The 21,398-nt window shown below is 38.6% G+C and overlaps 1 protein-coding gene across 1 annotated transcript; it reads left to right on the forward strand.

Annotated features, from left to right (window-relative positions):
- Positions 1–1,274: 1,274 nt before the first annotated feature.
- MAD2L1 (mitotic arrest deficient 2 like 1) lies at positions 1,275–10,845 on the forward strand. The gene is made up of 5 exons (XM_047799322.1): positions 1,275–1,532; positions 2,288–2,434; positions 7,393–7,513; positions 9,223–9,326; positions 10,013–10,845. Exons 1-5 carry the CDS (start codon positions 1,460–1,462, stop codon positions 10,183–10,185), a joined length of 618 nt encoding a protein of 205 aa, XP_047655278.1. The 5' UTR covers positions 1,275–1,459; the 3' UTR covers positions 10,186–10,845.
- Positions 10,846–21,398: the final 10,553 nt, after the last annotated feature.

The raw sequence follows: 21,398 nt of genomic DNA on the forward strand, positions 1-21,398 counted from the left end.
GCCTATCCTATAGAATCCCTCCACTTTAGTGTGGCCAGGGTAGTGATTATAAGGAGTTATCACTTTGAGGATTAGGTTCATCAAAGAGGAAATTATCTGACTGGGTCTGACCTAATCACTTTAGCCTTTAAAAGGGACCTCCCAGAAGTCAGAGGCTGGAAGCCTGAGATTTATGGAAGGGCTACCTGGCAAAAGCACAAGACTGGCCTCTGGCCAACAGCTGGCAAGCCAGTGAGGACATCAGTCCAAGAACAAGGATATTAAGTCTGCCAATAACCAAGGGCCTCAGATGAGGACCCTTGATTTTAGGTAAGATCCCACTTACAGACAAATGCCCTTACTTCAAACTTGTGAAGACTACAGCAGAGAACTCACCTATGCCAGGCCATACTCCTGACTGAAGGACTGAGAGAATAAATGGGTGTTGTTTTAAGCCACTCATTTGTGGTAATTTATTATGCAGCAATAGAAAACTAATACACTCAGGTATTTTTTCAAACAATTAAATAACATTATGTAAGGTGGTTAAGTTTTTCAGATTTCATTTTACATTTTTCCTACCCACTTTTAAGAATAAACTTGTTTCAAAACAACTGACACGCACATTAGTTGCGCGCTATCTCTTTAGTACTTCTCATCCTAACAATAAAATTCAAAATTCAAGGAAAAGTTCTTCAGTGTTGAGAGGCCGTTTTGGTGAGGTGACCTTACTCCTGACCAGTCGCCGAAGGATGGTGGGGTGCAGAGTGCAAGCTGGACCATCAGAGACAGCCTCAGGCTGCCCCCAGACTGAGCCTAGCAGAGGGTCGGGGTGAGGAGTAGACGTGAGCTGAGCCCAGAACAGACAAGGGAAAGAAGAATGGACGCAGTTCATCCCTTTAATCCCTAAACCAATTTCTCAGGAAAAGCCGCGCGCCCACACAGTAATCAGGGTCTCTAATAAAACTGTGTCTGGTGCGCACGCAATAGCTTTAGAAACTCCCAAAGCATCTGAGGAGTTCCGCCCGCCCACTAAGAATCACTGGGGCTACTTAAGCAGACAGATCGGAGCATTTTCAAAATATCTTTCAAACTCAGGAGTTGTGCTCCTTACCCCTTCAGCCTGTAGACTCAAGGCGCGGCCACTAAAACCGCGATCTACGGTCTTTGCCGCAAGCCCCAAGCTAGCCAACCAACAACCGCAGGAGTTCCACAAGGAACCCACCGCGACGCAACGACTCAACGGCGTGAGCACGTCCACCCACTGCGCAGGCGCGAAGAGCGGCTCCGCGAGGAAGGAAAAAACAAGCCAGACCCCGCGGTGTAAGGGCGGGGCCTAAAGGCTCGTTGCGCCTGCGCGGAAGAGTCGACGGCGTCCTGCGTCGTTACTTTTGAAACCGGTGGCGGGGAACTACTCTGGAAGTCACTGGTGTGGCTGGCTGCCGCGTGAAAGCGCGTCTCTTCATCCGTGGGCCTGGCCATGGCGCTGCAGCTCTCCCGGGAGCAAGGCATTACCCTGCGCGGGAGCGCCGAAATCGTGGCGGAGTTCTTCTGTAAGTCCTTCTCGCGCAGGCCGGAGAGCGGGGAGAACTGTGCCCAGGCCGCCAAGTAGGCCCGCGGCTCGGTACGGTGGCGGGGAGAACCCATTGGGTCAGAGCGGACGCGAATCCGAGCCCTCTCAGTCTTAGCGTCCTGCCAGGCAGGAGGGATCTGGAAGAAGCGGATGCAGGCGCCTCTTCCGGACGCGTTGCTAATGGTGGAGGAGGCGGCCTAGGTTCTGCTGAGGCCTGCCTGGCGATATAACCGCTTAGCCGGGAGCAAACCCCATACCAACCCCGAAATGAATCAGGGATTGACGGTAATGGGCTAGACTTGGGGAGGAGTTCTTCTGGACCAGGCCAATTGCACCTTCTGATAGAACCTGGCAGGACTTGTGAGAAGAAAAGGAGGAAAAAGAGGAGAGGCTTGCCTGGGCGTTGGACGACTCAGTTGCTTCTTTTGACATCCTCTAACCATAAATTTAACCATGAATTTAGAATTGTTTTACAATGAAATGAAATTTGGCACTGGTAGATAAATGCAGTTTGCCATGTTTCTTTTATTGCCACTTAAATGCAGATATCACTTTTTTGTTTAGGAGCAAAATTTTAAAGCTTTTAAATTTCACTTTGTACCTTTGAGCAAAACACAAACACGTGTTTAAACATTTACAGCTTTACACCATTAATGAAACCATAGCCACATGACTAAATATGTTTTCTCAGAATTACAAAGTGAAAATGACTTTTAACATTTCTTTTGTTTTCAGCATTTGGCATCAACAGCATTTTATATCAGCGTGGCATATATCCATCTGAAACCTTTACTCGAGTACAGAAATACGGACTTACCTTGCTTGTAACTACTGATCCTGAGCTCATAAAATACCTAAATAATGTGGTGGAACAACTAAAAGGTATTTCATTGTTGGAAACAGTTTTGAGTTTTGCCAGCATTCTAGGATCCATTTTCTAGCAGCTTGCTGGTCATTTTTCATCTGTGTACCTGGTGGTGTAAAACACACTACCATCTCAAATACAGTGAAATAACTGGGAGGAAGAAAATAAATCAAAAAGAAGTCCTGGAGTTCCCGTCATGGCGCAGTGGTTAATGAATCCGACTAGGAACCATGAGGTTGCGGGTTCGGTCCCTGCCCTTGCTCAGTGGGTTAATGATCCGGCGTTGCCGTGAGCTGTGGTGTAGGTTGCAGACGCGGCTCAGATCCCGCGTTGCTGTGGCTCTGGCGTAGGCCGGTGGCTACAGCTCCGATTCGACCCCTAGCCTGGGAACCTCCATATGCCGCGGGAGCGGCCCAAGAAATAGCAACAACAACAACAAAAAAGACAAAAGACAAAAAAAAAAGTCCCACCTTTACCCCATTTTGAGTGGGCTTAATATTTTCATGTTAGGAACGTGATACAGCTTAATGAAACAATTCCTATCAACTCCTTTAGAAATGAGTGTTGCAGTTTATGTGACCAAATGGAACACGTTGGAATTTTACATAATTATATTGGTGTTCATTATCTGAGAAAAATCCACTATATATATATATATATATTTGTAGCTGCATGGAGTCTAAAGCCATCATTAAGATGAAGGAAGCAAAACTGAATTCAACCTGGGGACTAAACTTTAAAAGAACAACTACCAAATAACAGAGCACCATTAGAATTTTCTTACTTTTCACCTGTTTCCATGGTCTTTTGTCTTAAATCCTACATGTGAGCCTGAATACTTATTTTTTCCTTTTAGCTCAAGAAGTGTCAGTATTGTTTAGCTAATACTTGTTCTCCATCTATTCCTCTTCTTTCTTCTAAAATTTCTAGTTTCTCTTTCATGTTTGTCTCCACCTAGGGTTCTCATTTCTAATTTTTCTGTGTTGTAGGATATTTTTCCATATCCACACATTGATCTTCCAAAGTTCTAAAAAACACTACAGCCCTCATCTTTTTTTTTTAATTTTTTTTAAGTTTTTACTGAGGTATAGTTGATTTACAATGTGGTGATAATTTCTGCTGTACAACACAATGATTCAGTTGTACGTGTGTACACATGCATTCTTTTTCAGATTCCTTTCCCATATAGCCCATCACAGACTGTTTGGTGGAGTTCCCTGTACTATACAGCAGGTCCCTATTGGGCAAGCATTACATATACCTCAGTGTGCATATGCCAATCCCAAATCAATCCCCCACCCCATCCCTCTTCCCCCACCTCTCCCCTTTGGTTACCATAAGTTTTTCAAAGTCTCTGTTCTGCAAATAAGTTCATTTGTATATTTTTTTTTTTTTAAAGATTCCACATTAAGCGCTATCATGTTTGTCTTTCACTAACTTCACTTAGTATGATAATCTCTAGGTCCATCCATGTTGCTGCAAATGGCATTATTTCATTCTTTTTTATGGCTGAGTAATATTCCATTGTATATATGTACCACATCTTCTTTATCCATTCCTCTGTCAGTGGACATTTATGTTGCTTCCATGTTTTTAATTTTAAATGAATCTTTTTTGTTTCAAGTAGCTTGATCTTTTTAACTCAATGAATTTTATTACATTTATAGTTGTACAACAATCATCACAACCCAATTTTACAGCATTTCCATCCCAAACCCCCAGCCCACCCCCCAACCCCCAACCTGTCTTCTTGGAAACCATAAGTTTTTGAAAATCTGAGTCAGTATCTCTTCCACAAAGAAGTTCACTGTATCCTTTTTTTAGATTCCCCATATAAGTGATAGCATATGACATTGGTGTCTCACTGTCTTACAAACTTCACCTAGTATGATAGTTTCTAGGTCCATCCATGTTGCTGCAAATGCCATTATTTTTTTTTATGGCTGAGGAATATTCCAGTATATGTATGTACCATGTCTTCTTTATCCATTCCTCTGCCGGTAGACATTTAGGTGCTTCCATGTTGTTTTTAATTTTAAAATTAATTAATCTTTTTTTGTTTCAAGTAGTTTCAGGGCTAAATCTCCCATAATCATTCATAGGGCTGCAAATTATTTGGCATGGAACCTCTAGGCAACTATGAATCTATATCTTCACCTTAATTTGGTGGAAAAGCAAGCCTTGTTTAGCAAGCCATGTCTAAGTTACTGGTTTTTTGGGTTGTCTCCTTTGAGACCAATGACATTTCACCTCAGATGTATCTAAGGTGATACTATCTAACTTCCTATTTAACTTCTCCCTTTTATTTCAGTTAAAATGGAGGAATTACACTTTACAAGCAAATTGTTCAGTCTTATTTTAAATCCATTCCTCTAGCCTTTTTAGGAACTTTACCCTATTTCCTCTGTCTTAACAGTGTTGACTTCGTTGTTTTGATTTTGATTATTCCACTTGGTTTTATCTCGCTTCATTTTTTTTCCCTCTGTGTTTCCTGCTCTTTTGGGCCACACCTGCAGTATGTGGAAGTTCCCAAGCTAGAGGCTGAATCAGAGCTGCATCTGCTGGCCTACGTCACAGCCATAGCAACGAGGGATCTCAGCCATGTCTGTGACCTGCACCACAGCTCACAATGTCAGATCCTTAACCTGCTGAGCAAGGCCAGGGATCAAACCCACATCCTCAGGGATACTAGTTGGGTTCATAACTCACTGAGCCACAATGGGAACTCCATCTCCATGTTTATGAGAAAAAAAAAATACCTCATATCTTCAAATTACCCCCTAGTCTCCTTTCAGAGCTAAGCTGATAAAAATTGTTCATAGGGAGTTCCCGTCATGGCGCAGTGGTTAACGAATCCGACTAGGAACCATGAGGTTGTGGGTTCAATCCTGCCCTTGCTCAGTGGGTTAACAATCCGGCATTGCCGTGAGCTATGGTGTAGGTCGCAGACGCGGCTCGGATCCTGCGTTGCTGTGGCTCTGGTGTAGGGCAGAGGATACAGCTCCGATTAGACCCCTAGCCTGGGAACTTCCATATGCCGCAGGAGCGGCCCAAGAAATAGCAAAAAGACCAAAAAAAAAATTGTTCATATATGCCAGGGGTAACCAAGGCTGACAGGCCAAATCCAGCAAGTAGCTTAATTTTTTACTGCCTTCAAACTAAGAATACTTTACATTTTTAAAGAGTTATTTTTTTTTAAAGACTATGCACTAGTCTAAAATCATTTTCTATCTTTTAGAAGAAAGACGAGGAAAACTTTTAATCAGGAAAACTGCTCATTTCCTGAATATACTTTCCTAATTTTTAAGATTCATTCAGGACTCAATATGAGGCCTCTTGCTATAATGTCTCTCTAGTTAATCTCATATGTATATAGTTTCAATAACAGCCTTTGTATAGTTGACTAATAAACTTAGATCTAAGTGAAACCTCTCTAAACTCTGGGCTCATAGGTTTATTGGCTCCACTGATAATCTTTATGTGGCTATCCCAGAGATATTTCAAACTCTGCATATTAAAAACTAAATTCAGGATCATCTCCATTTCTCTTTTCTTTCCTCTCAGTGAATGGATCAACCATCCAATTAGTGATATAAATCAAAAACTTGGGTGGTATTCCTAATTTCATTCCTCTTCTTTACTCTGAGGCAATCCTATAAATTTAAACAATGAAATCTCTTCAATCTGGCTGCTGCTTCACCTCTACCAGTTTATCCTCCTACAAGCCTTTATTACCTCTTGCTTGAATTGATAATTAGTGTCCCTAGATCCCCTATTTACCTCCATTTCACATCCCACATCACATCCAGAATGACAGTTTTGAGATAGAAGTGTCATTACCTCACAGCCTATTTCAAACATGGTAACAACCCCCCTAGTTGTTAAAGTATAATTTCTGTAATTTGGCCCACACGGTTTTGCATGGTCTGGTCCTTATTTATCTTGCCAAACTGACTTGTTCATTCTCCCCACCCCCCGCCTCTTTTTTTTCCCTTTTGGCCATCCCACAGCATATGGAGTTCTTGGGCCAGGGATCAGATTAGAGCTGCAGTTGTGACCTAAGCCATAGCTGCTGCAACATCGGTTGCTTATTAACCCACTGTGCCAGGCAGAGGAGATAGGATCATATCTGTGTCCTACACCACCAGTCCTGCTGCCAATCTCAAGGTGCTACAGCAGGAACTCCTCATTCTCCCTTTCTTAACTACAATTATACTGGCCTTCTTTCACCCTCTGATCCGATGCTCTTCCCTTTTAGTCTTTAAGACCTATACCTCTTCCCTAGCCTTTTGCATATGTAATGTTGATTCTCAGAACTGAATTCAAACCTTCCTGAGTCTCATTTTCCTCTTTTTTTTTTTTTTTTGTCTTTTTAGGGCCGCACCTGTGGCATATGTAGGTTCCCAGGCTGGGGTTAAATCGGAGCTGTTGCTGCCAGCCTACTCCCAAGCCACAGCAATGCCAGATCCAAGCCATGTCTACAACCTACTTGACAGCTCATGGCAACGCTGGCTCCTTAACCCACTGAGCGAAACCAGGGATCAAACCCACAACTTCATGGTTCCTAGTCAGATTCGTTTCTGCTGTGCCACAATGGGAACTCCCACATTTTCCTATTTTATGCTTTCATTGTACCATATATTGCATCTTCATAGCAGTTAATCTAATCATTATGCCTATAAATGTGAAATGATTAGACTAATGCCACTGCCTACCCTCTTCCCTTGGATTAGGATGAAAGCACTGGACATTCATTGCGCTATCCACCAGTGCTATACATCAGTTCTGTACCTGGCACAAATACTGAGAATTTGAAAACAAGAGCTAGTTACTGATGGAGCAAGTTTTCTGTACAATTTGGAGGAGATCCAAAGTAGCAGTGGTAGAAATTTGCTGAGGATAGGAAGTGGAACCTCAGAAGAGGGTTGCTTTGTAATGCTGTAAACTAAAAAATATGCCTTGTTATGTACTGCAGAATGGTTATACAAGTGTTCAGTTCAGAAACTGGTGGTAGTCATCTCAAATATTGAAAGTGGTGAGGTCCTTGAAAGATGGCAATTTGATATTGAGTGTGACAAGACTGCAAAAGATGACAGGTAAGTAGAAATTAAATTATTTCCACTTTCATATGTTTTAAAATTCGTTTTCTTTACTAAATGAGTTCTAATTATATTGAAGTTTCATATAAGGTATAGATTTTTCTAGGATGTTTGACTTTCTCCTGTATAAAAGAATTGTACTCATATCATTGAACTACACAGATAATTAATGTACTTTTAGTCTAAATTGGTGATCAAACTTTAGTATTTATGGTGGTATATGCAAAAACTACATTTGATGTACTAGGTGGCCTGTTTATTGAATTGTTTAAAGATAACTTTTAACCATAAGGGATTATCCTAGACTCACCTGGTTTAAGTTGCAGTTCTACTATATTTCATTTAATGCCACAAGTTTCATAAGACCCTTCATTAACTTGAAAGTTTCTAGACCACCTAAATGGGAAAAGCCCATCATTATATGCTAATATCTAGCATTGTCCTTTTCAAGCTTACCTGCAAATTCAGAACCATTTCTTTTTTGGTCTTTTTAGGGCCACGCCCATGGCATATGGAGGTTCCCATGCTAGGCATCAAATTGGAGCCGTAGCTGCTGGCCACAGCCACAGTCACGTCAGATCCAAGCCATGTCTACGACCTACACCACAGCTCAAGGCAACACCAGATCCTTAACCCACTGATGGAGGCCAGGGATTCAACCTGCTTTCTCACAGATGCTAGTCAGATTCATTTCTGCTGAGCTACGACAGGAACTTGAGAACCATTTCTCTTAATGAAATGTAGTTTGCTTCTGAAGGCTTTGGTCTATTTTAGGAAATTTTTAGCTTATAAAAATAATTTGGGAGTCCCCATCGTGGCACAGTGGAAACAAATCTAACTAGAAACCATGAGGTTGTGGGTTCAATCCCTGGCCTCACTCAGTGGGTTAAGGATCCAGTGTTGCCATGAGCTGTGGTGTAGGTAGCAGATTCGGCTCAGATCTGGCATTGCTGTGGCTGTGGTGTAGGCCAGCAGCTGTAGCTCTGATTAGACTCATAGCCTGGGAACCTCCATATGCCACGGATGGGCCCTAAAAAGCAATAAATAAATAAAAATAATTTGGTGTATAATTTGATATCTTATTTGAGGTAATAGAAAGTTAGACATTTAGGCATAACTAGAAATACCAAGGTGATTATACCAATTAAACATTTTAGACAGCACTGTTATTTTTATTTTTTAAGAGGGCTAAAGTTTCTCTAACTTGAAGCACCTGGCAAATTTTCTGCTTATCTGATAGAAAATGACCTGATACAGGAGTTCCCATTGTGGTTCAGTGGGTTAAGAATCCAGCTAATATCCAAGAGGGTGTGGGTTCAACCCCTGGCCTTTCTCAGTGGGTTAAGGACCTGGTATTACCATGAGCTGTGGTGTAGGTCACAGACACGGCTTGGACCAGCTTGGATCTCACGTTGCCATGGCTGTGGCATAGGCCGGCAGTTGCAGCTCTGATTCTGCCCCTTGCCTGGGCAGGTATGGCCCTAAAAGAAAAAAAAAAAAAATGACCTGATGCTAAAACCAACCATAAAAAATAACCAGAAAGATAAATGAAATAATAAAAATATCTATTATGCCTGTTATGGTATAGGTCTTGTTTTTAAGAAACTCCTTTTTAATATATTACTTATTTGATTTTGGAAGCATTTAATAACATAAGTACCTCATTACAACTTCACATAAATTGATTGATTTGGTTTCTTTGATAGTGCACCCAGAGAAAAATCTCAGAAAGCCATCCAAGATGAAATCCGGTCAGTGATTAGACAGATCACAGCTACAGTGACATTTCTGCCACTGCTGGAAGTCTCTTGTAAGTACTATACAACTTCACATTGACTTAAATTTGTTGGGGAAAAGACTGAGCTACTATTTTAAGAAGTATCCCTTTGTTAAGTTTTTTCTTAATGATCAATATCTTATAATAAAAATGAGAAAAGCATTATAAAGCAAAAGTAATGTTATATGCATTCTAGAAAATTTGGAAATGCTAAAAAGGAAAAGAATGAAAGTATTCCACAGTACTCATTCTTGAATGTTTTGATGAAATTCCTTTCATTATCTTAATTTTTTTTACATAGGTATTTAAGACTATAGCTATCATTATGTCTTGCTTTTCTATCTTTGTCACTCCTTCAATCATCAGATTATTTCCTTATACACACTATATACCAGACACTGTTTTAGGCACTTGGATACATCAGTCACAGAACCAAGATGTCAGCTTCCCTGTAGATTATATTCATGCCATCTTGTATTTTTGATGGTTTTCTTTTTAAAGAAAAAAAAAATTAAATTTTTCATAAGATAAAGTGAAAGAAGTACAGTATTTTCAGTACTATAGTAAATTTCCATTGAGGAAAAGCAATTAACTAGTTATTAGAGAGCAGGTTAAACTCTCTTTTATAATACTGTGGGTGGTTCAAAATGTGAGCGAGAGGGAGAGGGTAGTTTTCCTTTGGAAAATAATTTACTCGATTAATTTTATTTCCAATTTAGGTTCGTTTGATCTCCTGATTTATACAGACAAAGATTTGGTTGTACCTGAAAAATGGGAAGAATCAGGACCACAGTTCATAACCAATTCTGAGGAAGTTCGTCTTCGTTCATTTACTACTACAATTCACAAAGTAAATAGCATGGTAGCCTACAAAATTCCTGTCAATGACTGAGGATGAGAAGAGGACAGTAATGTACCTGTGATTCTCAAATGTGGTTTTCCTGAAACCAAATCAACTACAGTTGATGTTTTATTTCATTGGTTAATATTTAGATGGGGAAAACTTAACATTATACTTTAATGAATCTGTGCATAGTTGTCCCATTTTTTTGGTGCCTGTTTGCCTTTCCATAGGGCTGGTGTAAATTACTGCACACTGTTCCAAAGAGAACTAGCAGATTACATCAACATTGTAATGTCAGTTCCTCTGAAGGTGGTAACTGTAGGTGGAAAAATTTTTGCTATGAAGCTTAATATCTTTCTAAGTCAGACCTTTTTGTCAAGTAGCTTGGCTCAGAATATGGAGAAATATTTAAATATAAAATAGAGCAAAAGAAATCTTTGTTTAGATCCTGAAGTAACTAATGATAGTCTGTAAGTATTGAAATACTGCTCCTATTAGGTTCTTTTGCCATTTATTTCATTTGTATAGTTTCCATATTGAAAATTTTTCCAATTGATTTTAATTTATGTAACATGAACCTATGAAGCTGTTGATGTTTCTACTGTTTAAATTGCTATGATACAGAACTCTTAAAAATGCCTTTTTATGTTTCATAAAAATCAAGCTTTAAATGACAGTGATGAAATAAAGTTAAATGTATGTTTTAAATTTGCCTTAAAATATTTGTATATAAGTGTGGTATAGATACAGTTAAATAGTTGCAATGGATTCAGTGCTGCATATTATTTTTTTTATTTTTAAAATTTTTATTATAGTTGACTTACAATGTTGTCAATTTCTGCTGTACAGCAAAGTGACCCAGTTATACATATATATTTTTTTTTCTCATATTATCATCCATCATGTTCCATCACAAGTGATTAGATATAGTTCCATGCGCTGTACAGTAGGACTTATCCACCCCAAAGGCAACAGTTTGTGTCTACTAACCCCAAACTCTTAGTTCATCCCACTCCCTCCTCTATCCTTTGGCTACCACAAGTTTGTTCTCCATATCATGAGTTTGTTTCTTTTCTGTAGGTTCATTTGTGCCATATATTAGATTCCACATATAGTGATATCATATGGTATCTGTCTCTCTCTCTCTTAGTTCACTTAGTATGAGAATCTTTAGTTCCATCCATGTTGCTGCAAATGGCATTATTTTGTTCCTTTTTATGGGTGAGTAGTATTCCACTGTGTATATGTACCACATCTTAATCCATTTATCTGTCTAGTGGACATTTAGGTTGTTTCCATGTGTTGGATGTTATAAATAGTGCTGCAGTGAATGAAAATTTTGTCCAGATATATGCCCAGGAGTGGGATTTCCGGATCATATGGTAGTTCTATATTTAGTTTTCTGAGGTACCTGTTTTCCATAGTGTTTGCACCAATTTACTTTCCCACCAAGAGTGTAGGAGGGTTCCCTTTTCTTCGTACCCTCTCCAGCATTTCTTATTTGTAGTCTTAGTAATGACAGCCATTCTGACAGATGTGAAGTGGTACTTCATTATAGTTTTGATTTGCATTTCTCTGATAATTAAGTGATGTTGAGCATTTTTTCATGTGCCTGTTGGCCATCCATGTCTTCTCTGGAGAAATGTCTGTTTAGGTCTTCTGCCCATTTTTCAATTGAGTTTTGGTTTTTTTGCTGTTGAGTTGTTTGTATATTTTAGAGATTAAGCCCTTGTGTATTGCATCTTTTGTAACGATTTTCTCCCATTCTGTAGGTTTTTTTTTTTTTTTAAATGGTTCTTTGCTGTGCAAAAACTTGTGAGTTTGATTAGGTCCCATTGGTTTATTTTTGGTTTTATTTCTACTGCCTTGAGAGACTGACCTAAGAAAACATCAGTATGGTTGATGTCAGAGAATGTTTTGCCTATGTTCTCTTCTAGGAGTTTGATGGTGTCTTGTCATATTTTTAAGTCTTTAAGCCATCTTAAGTTTATTTTTGTGCATGGTGTGAGGTTGTGTTCCAGTTTCATTGATGTACATGCAGCTGTTCAGTTTTCCCAGCACCACTTGCTAAAGAAACTCTTTTTCCCCTCTTACATTCTTGCCTCCTTTGTCAAGGATTGACCACAGTTTTCTGGGTTTATTTCTGGATTCTCCATTCTGTTCCACTGGTCTGTATGTCCATTTTTATACCAGTGCCACACTATCTTGATTACTGTAGCTCTGTAATATTGTCCGAAGTCTGGGAGAGTTACAGTACAGCATATTATTTCTTGTGCCCACTATATTGTAGGTCCTAAGGATACAAAGTTGAGTACATCTTGAGGTACCTTCAGTTTAATGGACAAGCATTTATGGTATCCCCTTCATCTCATAACAGTATATTTGAAATAAACATTCTTTGTGTAAAATGATTAGGGTCATTTGGAATTCAGTTTAGCAAATGTTAGATTGTAGAATCTTTCTATACTCTTACCTCATTGTCAGTCTTAATTTTCCATATATAGTTGACCCTTGAACAACATGGGGGACTTGCCCTCTAAGCAGTTGAAAATACCAGTATAACTTATACTCTCATCACATATGTTCTTTCAGTTCCCACTTATTTTTCAAAGGTCAGTTTAAGGCAAACTTCTAAAAAGTCTTTTCTAATCTCTATACTAAATCTTAACTCATTTTGTAATAGTTTATTAAGTACTTAGTAGCCAACACTGTTCAAAGATCTTTACTCATTTATCCTTCATTTTTAAGTAAATACACAGTCTGTATCCATTCAATCAAAAATTATATTGTGAAGGTCTATTAATGTACAGAATAGAGTGTGCCAAGTGCCAGAATGAATGAAACCAAGCCCTGGCCTTTCTGAAGCCTGGGATCTTATAAAGGAGAGGACAATATATGGCAAAGGACCATGAAGTGACCAAACAGGTTTATGTCATTATATATCTGTCTGTTATTTCATCTGGATAATCTCATCTCTTTGATCCAGTTGTGTGCTCCTTAAGAGTAAAGGGCAATTTCTTGCATTCTTTCATGTCTTAGTGCTGCTGGACAAACAGGCCAGTATTTGATGATGGGTATCCTGAATGCCGTTGCAAGAGCCTGTTCCCTAAAGAGTAGTTGAAGCTGGCTAACAGGTCCACTCACAAGTCTTTTCCTGAATAGGAATAGTTATGCAGAAATAGAAATAATACTGGTTTAGGCAGGTATCCACACAGACATTTAATTTTTTTTTTCTTTACCTCTGTTTCTATTGCTTAGTCTATAAAATTTATCTAGTTTTACTCATTTACATGAAAGCTCAGAATAGCTATAATAATGCTAAATTGCAATGCCTATATTTTCCACCAGGTGTCACTAATGCCATGATAGTTGACTAAAGGCTGATCTTCAGCTTTTCTCATTGAAAGTTAACACTGGATTTCTGGCTACAAAAATATAAAGACTCAGGGGGAAAAACACCACATTTTTCATTTGCTAGGCACTTTACATGGATTATTTCATCCAATTCTCATGCTTTAGTGCACATGCAGAATTGTGGGGGTCAATGAACATGCAAACAGTACCATGTTTTTTAAAGTTTAGATGGTCCCTTTTTGCCTGCAGCCAAGGAAGCTCATTTGACTCCATAACAAGCACATCAAAAGGAATGTTTCTTCATCCTTTTCTTACGGTTCTGATATACATCCCTTTAGCAACTGAGTGTCCAAACAAATTAGTTTTCCTTTACTGGGCTCTGAGTTTCACTGGGTGAGATTGTATTTACCCTTTCCTCAGATGACTTGGACCAATGAATGGAAGGAAACAAAAGACAGTACCTTATCTATAATGTTAACAGAATAAAGTGCGAATTTTCAAGCAGTTGTGAAACACTTTCTAACTAATCAGAATAATTGTTCAGTTACTCCTTCGGGTATTATTTTTCGGCTTAATCTAAATTTCCCATTCTTTTTTTTATTCAACGTATAACATTACATTTCAACTTATTTTGTTCAATGTAAGTACGAAAAAAAGTTTGTGTTGGAATAACTATGGAGTAGAACCTGTCTACTAAAATTCAAATTTTATTAGTTATATTTTCTAAAAACAGATCTTTAGTGATCTTTCCATTCTTCATGAATACAGCTTTGAAAGCCAGCAGTATTAACCAATGCTTATTTAAAGAAAAAAAAAAAATCTAGCTGGGAAAGCTACTTACTCTCCATTAGAGTTGACAATCCTGTTCCAATCTGGCAAAAACACTGTAGCCCTAGCAACAAAACTATTAGAAAAGGCCCAGAGAGAAAAATGTCAGAGTTGACCCTCTGATTACACAAGTCAGTTTATGTTACCACTTCACCTATTTTTGTCCTCCTACCATTTGATCTATTTTTATACTAGAGAAACATAATATAGTTTCATTTATTTGTGTGAGGGCCATTTTCTTCTACATTTATCTGCACCATTTTGCTATGCAAGCTTGTTTGTGCAAAGGAACTTAATATCAGATTAAAATGTTTATTGTCTTGGAATTTCATCTGTCCTGAAAAAGACCTCCAAGTATAAGAAGGCCACCCATACTCCATTTCCATGCAAGGGAAAGATTTCAAACATTTAAAAACTAGATATGGACAAATCAAGTGGATGCCCAGACATGGATATGATTTCTATCTGAATGACAGTCTCACTAAATGCAAAAGTCAGTGGTTTTAAAGATTTGATTCAGTGATGTCCAAAAAATGTCATGTCTAAAATACAGTTCTTGGATCACTGTACTTAATCACAATAGTCAATACAGCTCTGTAAAAACCAATTCACAGCTTGCAGATCTAGGGAAGGAAATTCACAGGCAATGATTATCTACTGTGTGTCAAGCACCAATTGGGTGTTGTGCACATGTTCAGCCTGGTCCCTTCTAGGCGAATAGAGGTTGCTTGGTGGTGAAGTGGTAGACCTGAGCTACACCCTGTGGAGACTGGTGATGAGACATGGGGAGAGAGCCATGAAATAAAGAAAATGATGAAGTGTGAGTCCCAAATGATGAGTCCTGTGGAAAAAGGAATAAGCCCAAAAATCTCAATTCAGGGCTATGAAGGAAGAAGAGTTTGGAAAGAGAAGGAGTGGATACAAAATGAAGGTTTTATAACTGCTGATGCCCAGGGAGTCACAGAGGATAACCATGAAAAAAACACTGAGTGAAGAAAGAATCCTTCACAGTATATCTTTAGCTCAATTTGTAAGCAGGGAGGGAATTTGGCATCAAATTAGTATACTACATGCATTATCTCAATAATTATCTGTATTATCTCACAACAACCCTATGAGGGTTACTATCTCTTTTACACATGTTAAAAACAGATTTAGGAAGGTTAAGTAATTTGCCCAACATCAAACATTCAGAATTCACTTCCAGGCCCAAATCCAAAGCCAATATTCTTGCTACTATATCTCAGAGGCTGGGGAACAAGGATGAGTCTCTTCTGCTCCAGTGTGTAGCCTCCGCCAAGGAGACTACAATACCACATGAATCCAAGTGACAACTCTTAGCCACAATATTTGAGCATAGAGGTGTATTAACTTTTTAAAAAATACTTTCTGGGAGTTACTTTTGTGCTCACTGGAAACAAACCTGACTAGTATCCATGAGGATGCAGGTTTGATCCCTGGCCCAGCTCAGTGAGTTAAGGATTCTGCGTTGCCATCAGCTGTGGTATAGGTTGCAGACATGCCTCAGATCCTACATTGCTTTGGCTGTGGTGTAGGCTGGCAGCTGCAGCTCTGATTTGACCCCTCGCCTGGGAACTTCTATATGCTTCGGGTGTGGTCCTAAAAAGACAAAAACAAAAAACCTTTCTGAAGTTCCCAGTGTGGAACAGTGGGGTTAAGAATCTGACTCTAGTGGCTCAGGTCACTGCAGAGGCATGGATTCAATCCCCCACCCAGCACAGTGGGGGATTGGCATTGCTGCAGCTGTGGTCACACCTGTGGCTTCCATTCAATCCCTGGCCAAAAAACTTCCATATGCCATTGGTGCAGCCATTAAAAATATATATATATATACTTTTTCATAATAAGTTATAACTAAATGTTTATAAACAGAATATTTTGCTATATACATTCATTTTCTTCCATCAACATTTTCTTGTCTCATTCTTTCACTTGTTTTTGTAACTAAGTGCTGTGTTGGAATTTGGGCTTTAACCAGTTTGAGAAAGAGACACAGAAAACAGACATTGAAGTGTATGTATTATCATCCAAATTATGGGGTTCTCTAGTAAAGCTGAGTAGGAGAATAATGCTTAGGCCTAGCACAGAAATAAGCTGTTGCTGTTCCTCCATATATAAACTATGGAGCAGTCAGACAACTCCAGTCTTCCGTAATTCCAGTTAAGCCCAATTTCAGCATGGTGCGTAAGAAGCCCTCAACCCTGAATGCCAAGGGCAGATTAGAAAGCACTCTACCTGAGCTCCTATAAGTCTCAGAAAGAGTTTTCTGTTGCTTGGGATGGTGTGAGAGAGAAGGTGGAGACAGGGGACCAAAATATTCCTCCAATATCACTTTCCATCAATAGGATTAAAACAGAAACCTGAAGAGTGGAAAAGCATGCACCCCTCCCAATATCTGCCAGGTTGAGTGTCTGTTTCACTGGCATTATGCCAGTTGATTTTATGTAGCCTGTGGTGACAGGCATTTTTAAAAATTTTATTAATTAATGTTTTTTAATCTGTATTTAGAAAAATATAGAACACATTTTAACACACTATGCCACAGTATAAGCTAAATATTTTTTAAAGTACACACAACATTTAAAGAAAAATGTATCAATATTAGTATGGGTGATATGCAAATAAAGAAAAATCACAAAGGCCGTACCCACATGAAGGAAGGCTGGAAAACAATGTCATAACCCATTGCACGGAAGCAAGTCGGAAGTCAGGGCAGGTGTCCCTCTCCGCAGGGCAGGCTGCCTGCTCACAGTCCTACTGTGCTCTCATCATCCTACACTCTGCTTCCTTCTACACAAAGTTTCCCTCTGGAACTGCTGATGGGCACTTCACTTTTTGCCCACTTAGCAACATGAGTCAGATAGGATTCCATGCAGCACCTAAGCTCAAAATTCACTCCCTATTCTATTATTATCCCTAACTATATCCAGTCATGTTATCTAAAATAGATCACCAGACTTTATGAAATGAATACAAAGATTGGATCAAAAACATAAGAATGTCCCAAATATGAACAGGAAACTCTTATTATTCAATGTCCTCAAAACTAAATCCCCTTGCAAATAAAAGCCCCTAGAAATTCAATGCATTCACTCCCAATTTTATACAACTGGCTCAGTCTTAGCCAGAGGGCCTTACTCAGCTGTCTATGTCCCTTTATTTGCAGCTGTGTTCTAGGCTCTCTTTCATAGGAATGGATGTAGCTTCTTCAGCCTCTTCAAAGTTAATTCAAATATCTGGTTAGTTCTACTCTCCAAAGGGTCAGGAGCCACCAAATAAACTGCAGCCCTACTACAGCATTTATCACAAGCAAAATTTATGGTCCCCAAATTAAGTGAATGGTGTAATGTCATTCAGCACTTCTATTGTTTAGCCCAAGAGTATGACCAATAACTTAGTGGTACCTGTGTTGGAGACAATGAAGACCTGAGAACAGCTGGTCTCAATCCCAGGGCAGACCATCCAGTGGCACCAATGTCTAGTCCACAGCCTGGGAATCTGTATTCACTAAGCAGAAATTGCCCAACAGTTATGCTCCTACATATTAAATATGTGAGTGGTATTTCTTAGTGTTTTTTGTTTTGTTTTGTTTGGGTGATGCTTGCAGGGATCTCTCCATATATTTTGCCTACTTTTTCTCTGTGACATTTGAGACATTACTGCCTTCTTAGAAAATTTAGGTATTCTACTTTCTTTATTTCCTCATATCTATCATCTCATGCAAGACTGTGGTCTAGAGAAAACCTCTACTCCCCAGTTCCTCCAAATGTGTTCTCTCTAGGTGAAGTATACTCTTCTTTATGAAAACATGAGAAATGGGCTAATGACCATCACCCTACTCCCTGAGCACTATGTTTTAACTTAATAATGTATGCTTTTATTTATTATGAAAATACTAATAGTCATCATACTTCCATAAACTTTTCTTTGATACCTAGGCAGACTGAGTTGGATCTAATCAGACAGTAAGTGAGCAGAGTCAAAATTTAAAAAAAAACACACCAGGATCATAATAAGGAAGTGTGCTTCAAGATTACTTGTATACACTGTTGGACTGTTGGTAGGAAGGTAAACTGGTTCAGCCACTAAGGAAAACAGTGTAGAGAGTCCTTAAAAAATTAAGACTAGGACTGCTAATCCACCTCTGGGTTTTTAATCTGAAAAAAAAAACCCACTGATTTGAAACATATATGCACCCCTATGTTCATTTCAGCATTATTACAACAGCCAAGATAGGGAAACAACTTAAATGTCCATTGATGGATGAATAGTTAAAGAAAAATACAGTATATATACATGCAGTGGAATACTATGCAGCCATAAAAGAAGGAAAGCCTGCCAGTTGCTACATCCTGAGTGGACCTTGAGAGTATTACACTAAGTTAAATAAGGCAGATAAAGAAAGGCAAATACCACATAATTTCTCTTTTATGTAGAATCTAAGAAACAAAAAACCTCACAGATTCTGAGAATAGACTGGTGGTTACCAGAAGAGAAGGGGGTTCGAAGAAAGCTGAGATAAATGCAGGAGATCAACTATATGGTGATTGATAGTAATTAGACTTACAATGGTGGTCATTTTGTAGCATACATAAATATTGATTTATAATGTTGTATACCTTAAATTTATACAAATGTTAAATACCAATTTGACCTCAGTTAAAAAAAGAAGAAAAAGTAACAGAAGGACACCAAAGTTTAGCAAAACTTTGAAGAGATTCTAGATATCACAGTCAAAAGTTAGTATTCCAAACAATTGAGCCATTGAAAGGATAAAACACAAGCACAAAAAAAAAAAAAAAAAGAAAGAAAGAAAAGAAAAGAAAAAAAGAAACCCTAAACCTAAACTTCAGGGCAGAAGCTTTTCTGTTCTTACTCCTTCCTGTCTCAGTTGTATCTGACCATCCGTGGAGGGAGAGAGACTGCAGCTGGAGAGGTAAATGATGCCAAGAACCTGCAGCTGCAGAATGGTTTTTGTTTTTCAATTTTTTTCACTTTTAAAGTGTAAAATTAATACATACAAAAGCATAAGAAAAATTGAACAGTACAGAGGGGTACTAAATGAAAAGCAAGTTCTCTACCTGACCTCATTTCTTCACTCCCCATTTCTTTTTTTTCTTTGGTATTTTGTCTTTTTAGGGCCGCACCCATGGCATATGGAGGTTTCCAGGCTAGGGGTCAGATTGGAGCTACAGCTGCCGGCCTACACCAGAGCCACAGCAATGCCAGACCCCAGCTCATGGCAACGCTGGATCCTTAACCCACTGAGCGAGGCCAGGAATCAAACCTGCAACCTCATGGTTCCTAGTTGGACTTGTTTCCGCTGAGCCATGATGGGACTTCCCACTCTCCATTTCTAATCCAGCTCCCTACTTTCAAACATTTTTTATTCTGCTGCTAGATGTTACCACACAACTCTGAAAAATATGTTAATTCTTCCATTTCTTGTTCATCAGCTTTAGATATATCTATCAAAAGACAGTAAATTTAGTACATATTTCTTTATCCATCCACTACTAAGTTTTTCCTGTTATAGTATTTTGGTACTTCTGGTGGTTATCTATAATTTTAAAGAATATTCTTAAACTCTGTATTTCATTACCTCAATTTTATATAGTATATCTTTTTTTTTTTTCTTTTTACAGCTGTATCTGTGGCATATAGGAGTTCCTGGGCCAGGGGTCAAATTGCAGCCACAGCTGCGGCCTATGCCACAGCATCACTGGATCTGAGCCAGTGATGGCAACCTATGCCACAGCTTACAGCAATGCCAGATCCTTAACCCCCTTAGTGAGTCCAGGGATCAAACCTGCATCCTTAAGGAGACAACGTTGGGTCCTTAACCTGCTAAGCTAAAACTCTGAGAGAGTGCATCTTGATTCCTTACTAGATAAGTTGAGAAAAAAAATCAGTGAATGACATTATCTTCCACATCTCTTTGCTGCCTCAACATTCAGATTTCCATTTTTCTAACGTTATCAATGTTCATATTAGATTCTCTTTAAAAGTTATTACTGTCTTCCAAGTTTTGTTTATATGTTGGTTCTACAAAGTGAAAGAGCATTTACATTATTCCAATTATTAAATTACTCCTTATTGAAGGACTGAATAGCTCTACCTATTGAAGAAAAAAGGGCAATCTGTCATTAAAATGGAAAGATACATGTTTTAAGTATCAAGGTCAGACAGGATTCCTTAGATTCAGTCTTCAAGATTTTCTATTAAATTACTCGTTTAGCCAGTAACACCTTTAATTTCCAAGTAAATTTTTTTCTTTGATTGCTCTTGTTTCCTAATCACCTACTCCTTGACTTCTTGATTCTAAAGATGTTAGGACTGGGTGGGGGGGGGGGATTTATCAATTTTTTTTCCTGTTCTCTTAATTAACTATTTTCTACAGGATCCAACTGTATATCTTTTCTACCTGGACTTTCTCATTTTTGCTGTTGCATTACTCTAAATTTTCTGGGTTTTTTTCATACATATGCATGATGAAAAAGATTGATCAATATGGGCATATGATTTTCAACTGTGGTATTACACCATCCCTTGAATGAAAAGATGGATGGCAGGGTTCATGTACATGTAAGCTAGTACATTCGGCCCTACGTATCCACAAGTTCCACATCAAGGGACTCAACCAACTAAAGATCAAAACTATTAAAAAAAATATCCAAAAAGCAAAACTGAAATGTACTGTGCACCGGCACATATGTACATAGAATTACACTGTATTAGACATTATAAGTAATCTATAGGTAATGTAAAGCATACAGGAGGTTGTGCATAGGTTATATGCAAATACTATGGCATTTTATATAAGGAACTTCAGTTCTGCAGATTATGGTATCCACAAGACATCCTGGAACTAATCCCCCACGGATACTGACTGAGGGATGACTGTATTCTTTAAGGGTATATTTAGATATTTCATGCACCATGTGGTTTTTTTTGGGGGGAGGGGTTGATGTTTGAAATGTATTTGAAATTTTTTATTTGTATTTGAAACATATTTTTCATTGTATTTTTGAATATTTACTTTTAAAAATATTGAGTTA

This window comes from Phacochoerus africanus, chromosome 10 (genome assembly GCF_016906955.1).
Source record: "Phacochoerus africanus isolate WHEZ1 chromosome 10, ROS_Pafr_v1, whole genome shotgun sequence".
Taxonomy (NCBI): domain Eukaryota; kingdom Metazoa; phylum Chordata; class Mammalia; order Artiodactyla; family Suidae; genus Phacochoerus; species Phacochoerus africanus.